At 36.6% G+C, this 12,893-nt stretch overlaps 1 protein-coding gene across 1 annotated transcript in view; it reads left to right on the top strand.

The window, feature by feature from the left end:
• Positions 1 to 12,893, top strand: part of SMYD3 (SET and MYND domain containing 3) — a 583,543-nt gene that overhangs the window by 105,693 nt on the left and 464,957 nt on the right. Inside the window, exon 3 of the mRNA XM_003798803.3 lies at positions 9,648 to 9,755. Within this exon, the coding sequence (XP_003798851.1) occupies positions 9,648 to 9,755 (108 nt within the window). The remainder of the gene's footprint in view (positions 1 to 9,647; positions 9,756 to 12,893) is intronic.

Raw genomic sequence — 12,893 nt, forward strand, 5'->3', positions numbered from 1 at the left:
GTCTTTATTATGGATCTTTGCTGGAGTTCTGCTTGGTACGCTGGCTCCCCTCTCTGAAACAGCTTTGCTAGGACTGCCCTCCTCAGTGGCTTTCTGGGTCCTGCCTCTGCAGCCCCCTTTTTCTTATCACTACATTGTTACTTATACATGTAGATGAGGTTAAACCTTCATTTTGGGAGTTAAAAACTTGATTATTATTTGTATTGGGGAAATAAAATGCATGACAGGTATCTGCCACATTCAGCTAGAACTTGGTATTTTGATTAATCTGGGATGGAAGTTATTTTGCCTCAAATAAGATTAGAAGTCCACAGAAGTGAATATTTTATTTTGCTGTCTAGCTGAAATATATCAGTTAAGTTATTTCATCTTGATATGATTGCCCACTAGCTCAGGGGTTGGCACACTTTTTCTGTAAGGGGCCGTATAGTAAATATTTAAGGCTTTCCAGGGCATGTGATTTCTGTCTTAACTATTCAACTCTGTTGTTGCAGTGTGAAATCAATGAATAAAATAAGGAGTGAGGCTATATAACATTACACTTTATAAAAAAGGTAGGAGAATAGATTTGACCTGTGGGCCATGGAATTTGCCAAGCTCTGCATGAGGTGATGACTGGCTGATTTTGGAATGTTGATATTATTATTGCCTCATAGTATGTGGTTCATCAGTTAACCAGGAGATTATACTTCCATTTTCCTGGGAAATTATATTTTTGTTTCTTTTCTCCTGTGTACACTCTACGACCATCCTCCTGCCTTACTCCTTCCTTACATTTGGCCTTATATATCTAATTTGATTAAGGCTAATGGGAAGGCACTCCTGCTCTGCGTTTGATATAGCATTCAGTAAGCACTAAAGTGGTAAGTCTGACATCTATTACTGAATCTCTAGTGTTCTCTGAGGAGATCTTATGCAAGGCTGTAATCAATACCTGGCAGTCAATTGTAGCTGTTAGACAACCTGCTTAGCCTTCCAGTTTTCTTTTCCCAGATTCCAGCTTTTCAGATCTACATGCATCTGACAGCCTGTAATTCAGTATTGGACTACATCTGAGGCTGAAGGAGGGAGTGTTATTTATTTGCTCTCAAGTAGTCTGGAAGTGATTGGAAAACTATCAAGGGTCTTTTCTTCCCTGTGAGTTGTATGGCAACTCAGCTATCCTGTTTTGCTCATAAGAAACCTCTGTAGATAATTGTTTGTGAGTGGACTGAGTTATGAATATATAGGAAAAATTATTGTGATATTTCACATAGATGATGTTCAGTTAATGCAGTTATAGGAAATTATTGAATAAACAATTTTCTACATATTTTAAGCCAGCTTCTCCATTTTTAATGACCTCAAAACTGAGGAAAATAGTATTCTAAACTTTGAGTGCTATGTAAGTCAAACCTGGGCAGGTTCGAAGTCTACTTTGACATAATTTAGATATTTGTTAGTAATAATATCACAGAAGTGTAGAATTTTATCACTGAGAGGCTGCCTTAGAGGTCTTTGGGTGGAGTGCCATGGCGTCATCATAGCTCAGAGCAACCTCCAACTCTTGGGCTCAAGTGGTCCTCTTTCCTCGGTTTTTCTATTTTTAGTAGAGACAGGAGTCTTGCTCTTGCACTTGCTCAGGCTGGTCTTGAATTCATGAGCTCAAGCAATCCACCTGCCTCAGCCTCTCAGAGTGGTAGGATTATAGGTGTAAGCCACCGCACCTGGCTTGTTTAATAGCATTTAAATGGATTATTGAGTAAGCTATAGTGACTTTGTGTCTGAGGAGGAGGGAAATATATTATCATATTAGTACAGATGTTATTTTGTGTAAGAAGGATGAAATACATTTATTTTTTTCTTTGTACTTTATCAATTCACTTCTTTCATAGTCAAGTAATTAGGCCTATCTCAGAGTGGTCAAAGAAAGAATTATTAGGGATTTTTGGTCATTTATTTTTGGATGTCCTTACTTTCAAGTAATCAATGATAATACACACTAAACTTTATCTTGTAAATGGTGTTGGTTTTAGAATAAATCATAAGATATCTGTTGAACACCTGTTATATTCCAGATCCACCTAATTGTTACTATACTCATTAAGAAAATCACACATAAATAAAGCTAGACTACTAAAACAATTTATTGAATGAATCTTTGAATTACAAAAGATTTCATTGGTATCACAAAACAATTCATTGGTGTACTCTTAGCATCTGAAAATTAATGTATTTAAACCATGTTTTGAGTTACAACCAGATTTTCAAAATAAACATTAAAAAGTTAGTGTCTATTAAATAGTAATTTTGCTTTTTTCTTTCATATAAAGATGTTTTTCCCTGAATTACAGTTATTAGAGATAGGAAAGAGAGTTATATTTGTTTTTTTATAAACAAAAGACTGCTTTTTGTAGGAAATTCAAATAGTAATCAAAAAGCATAAAGAAAAAACAGACCAAGCATCCGCAGCTCATGCCTATCATTTTAGCATTTAATCCTCCTTTGGGAGGTTAAGCAGGCGGCTCACTTGAGGCTAGGAGTCCTAGACCAGCTTGGCCTATATAGTGAGACCTGGTCTCCGCATACACACATAAAAAATTAATTAGCCAGGACTGGTGGCACTATAGTCTCAGCTACTGAGCTGAGAATCGCTTCAGCTTAGGAATTTGAGGCTGCAGTGAGCAATGACTGTGCCATTGCATTCCACCCTGGGCAACAGAGAGAATTCCCACTCTGTTGCTTAATAAGACAAAAACATAAAGAAAGACAAAAATAGGATAGGTGGGGTGGGTCACATCTCTAATTCTCTTTGTCTGGGAGGCTTAGACGGGAGTATTCCTTGAGTTCAGGAGTTCAAGAAGAGACTTCAAGGTTCAAGGTCAGCCTCAGCAAGAGGAGACCCTGTCTCTACTAAAAATAGAAACCTTAGGCATCTTGGAGGAATATGTGGTCCCAGCTACTAGGGAGGCTGAGGCAGTAGGATTGCTTGAGCATAGGTCAGCGTCACTGACCTATGACGATGCCACTGAGACTCTATCTGGAAAAAAAAAGCTGTTCCTTTTAGGAAAAACTGGAAAAATTCTTACTAACTTTTTAGTATTTCAAAACTTTTATCTACTGTGAGCATTCTTAAAAATATTTCTCCATACTATTTAAATTTTTAGAGTAAATTACTCTTTATTATTTTGCTCCAACAATATGTACATTAAAATTTTGTATTCATTGCCACATATTTATCAGAAAGGTGGAGCTACTTAGAGTCCTACTGACATAACTAGAGAGTGCCCATTTCCCCAAGCCTTATATGCTTCTAAATATTTTTAGTTTCATTCATCTTTTCTAAATCAGCGAGACACCTATCATTTCTTGTTTCTGTTAGCAGTTCTTTGAGCATCAATGTAGATTGTGTTGCTTGCTTATTGGTTTTTCTTTTTGAGTCATGGATTCAAATATCCTTTGTCTTTATTTTTTCTTTGAAATTTTCATCCTTATTTGTGTATTGGAGACACTTCTTTATGTATTGGAGACGCTTGACTTTATGTATACCTGTTTTAGATTTTTTGTAGTTTATCTTTGACTTTTAAACTTGTTTGTAGTGATAGGTTTCCTTCCTCCAATGTACAGATATTATTAATTTGTATTTTAATATATATGTTTTTCCTTTATGGTTTCTAGGCTTTATTTCCTCTTTAGAAACACTTTTCATTACGTTAGTATTATAAAATATCTATTTGTATAGTGCAATCCTCCAATGATAATTATGAAATAATGTTCTGTTTCATCTATTTAAGTATTGAATGACTTCCTTTGTAAACCGAGTTAGCTCAGTGGCTTTTCAAACTTTGGTACACATAGAATGCTCCTGTCTTTGTCTGTTTTGTGCTGCTGTAATAATCTTACAGACTGGGTGCTTTATAAGCAATAGAAGGTTACTGGCTTTACGATTCTGGAGATTGAAAAGTCCAAGATCAAGGGGGTCATACCTGGTGAGAGACTTCTGGCTTGGTGATAACGTGGAAGAAGCCATCATGTGCCAGAGAGCGCATGGGAGGGAGCAAGGGAGGACCCAACCCCTTTCACAACCAACCCGTTCTTGTGATAATGAACTCAGTCTTTCAATAATGTCATTAATCTGTTCATGAGGACAGAACCCTCATGGCCTAATTCTACTTCTCACCAGTGGTGCTTTGGGATTAAGTTTCCAACACATGAATTCTGGGCGATATACTCAAACCATAGCAGCTTGTAGTGATTAAAACTATTTGGGTGCTTAATTCTGTCTCATGGGTACTGTCAGAATCTCTGGGGTGGATCCCAGGGTGTGTATTTAAAAATACATGTTTATATGAGTATGTGGCATATTTGATTGTGTAACATTAGTCTAGAGCTAGGGTTTTCAGCTCTTTTCTGACCCATCTCCACATTTTTAATTTTTTAAATTAAATCATAGCAGTGTACATTAATACTATCATGGGGTACAGTGTACTGTTTCTATATACAATTTGAAATACTTTCATCCAACTGGTTAACATAGCCTTCATGTCTTTTTCTTAGTTATTGTGTTAAGACGTTTATATTCTACATTTAGAGAAATTCACATGTACCCTTATAGGATGAACCATAGGTGTGATCCCACCAATCACTCTCCCTCCACTCAACCTCCCCTCCCCTCCCCTCCCTCTCCCCTCTCCCCATATTCCCGGGCTAAAATTGGGTTATAGCTTTCCTATGAAAGCTATAAATTAGTTTCATAGTAGGGCTGAGTACATTGGATACCATCTCCACATTTTTTATGACAGATATTTTGATTGCCCTCTCTGTTATGTTGAAATGAAATTATATAGGTAATACGATCTACCATGTTACACGTTTTCAAAATATTGATTTAACACCATAACTGGAATATAAAGAGAAAATTAAAACAATATATAATAAAATAGTCTCTTTTTTGATATGTAAATGTTCCTGTATCATTAGATATAATTAATTACATACTTGTACCTATACATAGCGTCACAGTGAGAAGGGAAGTACAGATGAGCATAGGGGATGTGTTGTATCAGTAACTCAAAGTATTATGAGTGACAGTACCTTCAGTGATAGGATTTTATGAAATATTGACTAGCTTTAGGTAATGTTCTTCAAATACATCTTCCCTTGATTTATCTAGATAATTCAGTACTATTAGGATTATGTAAAAGTAAGCTCTTTGTTTTTAAATATAAAAAGAGGTTTAGTTCTAGGCTCACATAGTTATAAACAAATTTTTCACTTTCATGGACTATCTGGTCGACATTTAAAAATTGTACTGGAGTTAGAATAATTCTTTGTTGTATGGAATTCTTCTACATAAAATGCCTGGTGTCTTTGGTTCCTATTCATTAAGCACCCATCATGTTCCACAAGTGTTGTGACAAAAAATAAAATACCCCCATAAATTTCCCAAACAGCACTCAATATTGGTATTATCCCCGTTGAGAATCATTGGTGTAGTTAATTAGTTTATGTTCTGAAATACTATAATTACTCTAAAACAAGGAAATTATTTTAGCTCAATTGGTTGGTTTAGCTCATGTTGGTTTTTGAGCCACGAATGCACTGACATGTGGAATTATATCATAGACCTTATCATTTTCTTTGTTCCCCATTGTCTTTGTTTTTCAATGTAATAATTTAATTTCCTTTATCTTCCCCACCAATTTGTGCTTATTGTACATCCTTGTTAATTTTCAATTATGGGAACAGAACACATTATAGCCAGGATTATGAACAAAATCTTAATTATGTACTGTACTTCCACTAATGACAGGAAATAGAAAAAAGTAAGTTAGCAAGGTTACCTTTTGAGAAACTGGCAGGTATATAAAAGATTAATATGCTACCGAGGTCTAGACCAAGTTTAAAGTTTGTAGAGTAAAGATAATGCCTATCATTTTTATATGAATTATTAGGTTTTATTTCAATATAGTGGAACATTTATTTCAAAGGTAGTTACATACGGGATTTCTTTGGAAGCCTTTTGTGCAATATGTTTATATTTTTAAGCTTTATGGTAATATGTGGTGGGCTAAGCTGAATGATAAATCTTAACAATTGGTGTTTTAAAAGAAATGTAGTTGGCTGAAATTTGGTGCTGTATTACAGACCGGTTTCAAGTGGTATGTATGACTGCTTTCTGTATTTCTCCCTAAATGATCTGATTTGGCTGATAGATAAAAAGAATGAACATCACTTTAATGAAGCAAATGAGAAGACAAGTACATTTTCTGGCAATGATCTAGGAATAAACTTAAGAAACATTTTGTCTAGTTTCTAATTATGGTTGATATATAAGAGCTCAGTATTAATTATGTTGAAGATCTAAGTTTTTTTGACAGGAGTTCTGTAAAATTTTGCTATTTAATTCCAAATACTGTCATCAGTTGGTTCATTCTTTGAGGTACATTTTGCAGCTATCTTCCCCTAGTAAGTAAGCTACCCATGGACTGAGTGTTCAAAACTGGAGTTTTTAACAGAAGGGTTATGGATCTCTTATAGTTGGAACAGGCATGACTAAAATCTGCTTGTGAAATTTTTTGCTTCCAATTACCTCTGCCTTATATTGCCGAGTGTGGTCTTGTTCAGCTGGACACTTGCTCAGGTGTTTGAACAGAGCCAAAGGTGATTTCTCATAGGCTCTGTGTGGTTCGTTCCTGCCCACAGTCTATCAGGTTTCTTAACATGTATAATCAAATGAAAACTTTTCCACTGAAATTATGGTTGTCCTTTCAATCATTAATAAAAAATACCAACACTCTACTTTCTTTTTAGTGAAAATGACCATAAATTAATTTGTTTAGCCCCCTCTCATTCAAAGAGCAGGTGAAAGAAAGCATGCAGGTACAACTGATCAGTGAATACTAACCTGACTCCCCAAAGGATGGCAGTAATAATCGTGGCAGTCTATGTTAAATAATTTATAATTTTTTTTTTGAGACAGAGTCTCAAAAACTGGGTAGAATGCCATGGTGTCACAGCTCACTGCAACCTTAAACTCTTGGGCTCAAGCAATCCTCTTGTTTCAGCCTTCTGAGTAGCCGGGACTACAGGTGCCCGCCACAATGCCCAGCTATTTTACTCTTAGTTGAAATGGGGTTTGGCTTTTGTGCAGGCTGTTCTTGAACTCCTGAGCTCAAGCAATCAACCTGCCTTGGCCTCCCAGAGTGCTAGGATTATAGGTGTGAGCCACCTTGCCTGTCCTCAGGTAGCTACTTTTAACATCAGTGTTCAATGAAAGGCATAATACAACTGGTACAACTCAGGAAAAGAAAATGTTTCTGTTGTTCAGAGGCTAGTCTTAGACCAGCAATTAGCAATTACCAGTGTGTGTAAGATGCCTAAAAATTACATAATTCCACTGTGAAATAAAGTTTGGAAAACACATCATGTTGATGGTGCTTAGAGATTCAAAATATACTTGGCATGCTAAAAAGTTCTAAAAAGCTATGCACTAAAAAAAAAATTTTATAGGCTGGGCACGATGGCTTCTAGCACTGGTAATCCTAGCACTCTGGAAGGCCAAGGCAGGTGGATTGCTTGAGCTCAGGAGTTTGAGACCAGCCTGAGGAAGAGCAAGGCCCTGTCTGTACTAAAACCAGAAAAAACTAGCAGGACACTGTGGCAGGTGTCTGAGACCCAGCTACTCAGGAGGCTGAGCCAAGAGGATTGCTTGAGCCCTAGAGTTTGAGGTTGTTGTGAGCTAGTAAGATGCCACAGACTGTCTACCCAGGTGACAGAGTCAGACTGTGTCTCAAAAAAAAGTAGCTACATGAATGGCCATTATGGTTATAAACTATTATTAAAGACATTGTCCAGTGTGTTGGTTAGCATTCGTAGGATAAATTTCTCCTGTGATTTATAACACTTGATAAAGCCGTGAGTTTTTCTTTACTGTCAGGTGAAAATTACCTAAGCCATTATGTTTTCCTTTTTGCCTGGCCTGTTAGACAACTCAAATAATGTGATAACATAAACACAGTAATTATTTCTCTCTCTTCTTTATCATACTAAGGATTTTTACTTTCCCCTTTTGTGTATAGGCAGATGAACAGGTAGATGCCAGTCTTGAGCCTTATTTTCTTCATCCTTAATATATGGACAAATATCTACCATTTGTATTATGTGTTATTGTGAGAAATCAAAGGAAATGTCTTTTGTTGGTTGCTTGGCCATGAGTGTCTTGCTCTGGTACACTGTAGAATTCTAAGTAAATACTAGAGGGCTTTCCTTTTTTATTCCCCATAATTTTCACATTTTCTGTTTCTACTTTTGCAACCTTTTTTCACATGTATTTTTTATTTGCAACAGCTCAGTCTTCTTTAGAAGTAATTGAAGTATTAATGACAAAAGAAAAGTTACAAATAGACAGTAAGAGGGTTGCCAGGTGGAAGTGAGGAAACTATGAGAGAATTGATGGAAAAATTGATGCACCTTTTGTAAGTAATGTCTTCACAATTTGAGTTACTGGGAAATAGCAGATAGACTAAATTGTCATCCAACAACTTGACACTGCAATCTTTCTGCGGAAAATGCTGACTTGGATCTGAGTCACTGTTTTGAAGTAACTAAGACTCTTGAAATTTTTGGTTGTGCTGTGTGTTTGTACTGCAAGTGGAGATGAGAGAGATCCTCCTCCTAAGGGAATCTTATAGGCCTAGAATTTGGGGACCAGGTTTATAATTTTTGAAGTAAGAATGAGTAGGGGCATTAAAAATTTTAGTGATGGAAATTCAACTCTTGAAATAGAACACATGAGACATTTGCTCTAGTTATCTCCCTCATCTCAGGGATAAATATTAGATGCTCTGCATTTTATTCCATGTCAAAGAAGCCATGACATTCTGATTATAGGCTCAGGGACAGTGTTCTTCTTCTCTTTTGTTCGTTCATCCCTAGATTGCCGATTGACCCATTAGTCTCCGTAGTTGTACCAATACACGGCTAGGATCAGGGAGTAAGTGACCATATAATTTATCACCCAAACCAGACACTTTTCAGAGTGATAAGGGACGCTATTATTATTAAAGCCAGGATGTAGGCATAAACTTAGGCACTCCCGGGAAAACTTGGACATGTTAACGATTTTAGCTAATAACTCTTTCTGTGTTTTTAAAAACAAAAATTTATGTTTTGGGGTACATTAGAACTCCTGATATTTCTGTACTCATTGTAGTAGTGCAGAAATTCATAAGACTATCGTCCCTATTTTGTTTTTCTCTGAACCATGTGTTTTATTTTCTAATTGGGAATGATATTTTCTTTTTATATTCAGGACAGCTATCTATTATTTAATCCTATTTAATTAGTTAAAAGACTATCTTATACATTATTAAGTAAGCCATAATGGATCTTTCTTTGGATTCCACCAGCCAGGTAATAACCAAGGGGCAAATCAAAGGACAGAGGTGAAGCTGAAACTGTTAACATCTGTGCCTGGTAATTGCATACTTGGCAGAGAATGAATTTTCGATCATTTACAGATAGAGAATATAGGTTCCATTTTCTATTTTGCAGTTATATATTTAGACTGTTGAAATTAATATGGATGACTCTCAGTGTTAAAAACCAGTGTTAATTGAAAGGTATATTTCGTGTCTCATATGCCCTTCCCATTCTTGTCTCAATAGAAAAAAGCTTGGCAAGACCACAAGCGGGAATGCAAATGCCTTAAAAGCTGCAAACCCAGATATCCTCCAGACTCTGTCCGACTTCTTGGCAGAGTGATCTTCAAACTTGTGAGTATAAAATTCATAAAATACACTTGAGTTTTTTTTTTTTGGCTGGGGCTGGGTTTGAACCTGCCACCTCCAGCATATGGGGCTGGCGCCCTACCCTTTTGAGCCACAGGAGCCCCCCCAGTATGCTTGGGTTTTAATTTATCGATAATTTGCATTAACAGACATGCCTTGGAGATATTGCAGGTTTGGTTCCAAACAACTGCAATACAGTGAGTCTCACAAAGTTTGTGATTTCTCAGTACATATAAAACTTATATTTACACTATATTGTATTCTAAGTGTGCAATACCATTACATCTAAATAAAACAATGGCTTAATTTTAAAATACTTTATTGCTTAAAAATGCTAATAGTTAAGTGACCGACAACAAGTCATGATCTTTTTGCTGCTGAAGGGTCTTGCCTCAGTGTTGATGGCTGCTGAACAGTCAGGTTGGTGGTTGCTGAAGTTTAGGTGGCTATGGGCATTTCCTAAAACAAGACAGTGATAAGGTTTGCCACATTTGTTGACTCTTCTTGAAATATTTCTCTGTTGTATACACTGCAGTTTGGTGGCATTTTATCCATAGTACAACTTCTTACAAAATTGGAGTCAGTCTTCTCAGACCCTGCCAATGCTTTATCAACCAAGTTTATGTGATATTCTAAATTCTATTTTGTAATTTCAACAGTTTTCACAGATTCTTTATCAGGAATAAATTCCATCTCAAAAACCACTTTCTTTGCTTATCACTGAGGAGCAAAGTTTATTACGAGATAATAGCAGTTTAGCCACATCTTCAGGCTCTGCTTCTAATACTAGTGCTTTTGATAGTTCTACCACATCTGTGTTACTTCCTCTACTGAAGTTTTGAACCCTCAAAGTTAGTCATCCATGAGGATTGGAATCACCTTCTTGCAAACTCCTGTTAATGTTGATATTTTGACCCCCTTCTTTGAATATTCTTAATGGCATCTAGAAGATTTTTCAGAAATTCAAAAATATTCAGAAGATTTTTCACTATACCCTTCCCAGATCCATCAGAGGAATCACTGTCCATGGCAGTGATAGCCTTATGAAGTATATTCTTAAGTAATGAGACTTGAGAGTTGAAATTACTCCTTTAGCCATAGGCTGCAGAATAGGTGTTGTGTTAGCCAGTAGGAAAACAACATTCATTTCCTTGTATATCCCCATCAGAGTTCTTAGGTGACTGGGTCCGTTGTCAGGGAGCAGTGTATAGAAAAGGAATCTTTTTGTCTGTGCAGTAGGTCTCAATAATAGGCTTAAAATATTTAATAAACGATGTGCTTTGATATGAATGAAAGAGCCCAGGCAGAATAGATTTGGCATAACTCTTAGTGGCCTTCGGATTTTTTGAATGATAAATGAGCATCTGCTTCAACTTAAAGTCACCAGCTGTGTTGGCCTATGACAGGAGAATCAGCCTATTCTTTGAAGCTTTCAAGTCAGAGAATGACTTTTCTTTTCTAGCTATGGAAGTTTTGGATGGCATCTTCTTTCAGTAGAAGGTGGTTTCATGTACATTATAAATCTGTTGTTGAATGTGGCCCTCGTCATCAGTTATCTTCACTGGATTTCCTGGATAACTTGCTACAGCTTCAGGTCTTGCATTTTACTTTGTGTTTTTTTGTTATGGAAATGGATTCTTTCCTTAAACTTCATTAACCAACCTCTGCTAGCTTCCAGTATTTCTTCTGAACCTCCTTCGCCTCTCCTAGGCGTCATAGAGTTAAAGAGTCTTTGCTCTGGATTAGGTTTTGGCAGGGAGGGTTGTAGCTGGTCTGACTACTCAGACTTTCTACATATCAGCAATAAGGCTGTTTTTCTTTCTTATCATTCATGTGTTGTTCACTGGAGTAGCCCTTTTAATTTCCTTCAGGAACATTTTCTTTGCATTCACAGCTTGGCTAACTATTTGGTGTAGGAGGCCTAGGTTAGCTTTTGGCAGACCTTCTTTGATAAGCTTAATCATTTCTAGTTTTTGATGTAAAGTGACAGACCTATGATTCTTCCTTTTACTTCATCATTTAGAGGCCATTGTAGACTTAGTAGTTGGCTTAATTTCAATATTGTTGTGCCTCAGGGAATAGGGAGGCCCTAGGGAGCGAGACTGGGAAACAGCGGGTCGTTGAAGTATTTGGAACATACACAATATTTATTGATTAGATTTGATGTCTTACGTGGGAATGGTTCATGGTATCCCAACACAGTTACAAAGGTAACATTGAAGATCACTGATGGCCGATCACTATAACAGATATTAGAACCATGGAAAAGTTTGAAATATTGTTAGAATTACCAAAACGTGATATAGAGACACAAAATGAGCACATGCTTTTGGAGGAACGGCTTTGATAAGAGTTGCTTGATGTAGGGTTGCTACAAACGTTCAATTTGTAAAAAATGAAATATCTCTGAAGTGCAATAAAATGAAACATAGTAAAATGAGATATGTGTGTATTTTTGTATGAAGGTTGAAATTATATCCAGGTATATAGAAGGTGGATTATTTCAGGGAGTACTTTAAGACAGAAAACTGGTTACTTTTTTGTTCATCATGGAGCCAGTGGTAGTGAAGAAGTGCACAGCCCCTTTTTGAGGGCCCTGTGATTTATTTCTGTAAATGGAGATAGGAGGTTCTCTATTTGGGGTGCAAGATGCTAGTAATGTCTGTTACATTGTCCTTGTAACTTTTCTACTGTGAGTCAATGCACAGGTCAGGTGTGTTGTTTTTTAGTTGCCTCTTCAAGTAAGACACTAAATAGTTGATAATTGATATTAAATGGAAGAATGCCTATCTTTTTTTATTTTTAACAATAAGATCAGTGAAATGATTTCTTCAGCTCTTTGTCATAGTGACATAACAGTTAGTAGAGTCTCTGAAATCCTGCTTTAGTGAAGGCTTCCAGGTTCCAGATCTGTTCCTTCCTAGTGTATATGGATATGATTTTTTTTGTTTGTTTGTTTAAGAGACAGAGTCTCACTTTGTCATCCTCAGTGCCTGTAGCCAAGTGGTTAGGACACCAGCCACATACACTGGGGCTGATAGGTTCAAACCCAGCCCTGGCCTGCTAAACAACGATGACAAGAACAACAAAAACATAGCTGGGTGTTGTGGCGGGCGACTGTGG

This window comes from Otolemur garnettii, unplaced genomic scaffold, assembly GCF_000181295.1.
Source record: "Otolemur garnettii isolate 467f Iridium unplaced genomic scaffold, OtoGar3 scaffold00141, whole genome shotgun sequence".
NCBI lineage: Eukaryota > Metazoa > Chordata > Mammalia > Primates > Galagidae > Otolemur > Otolemur garnettii.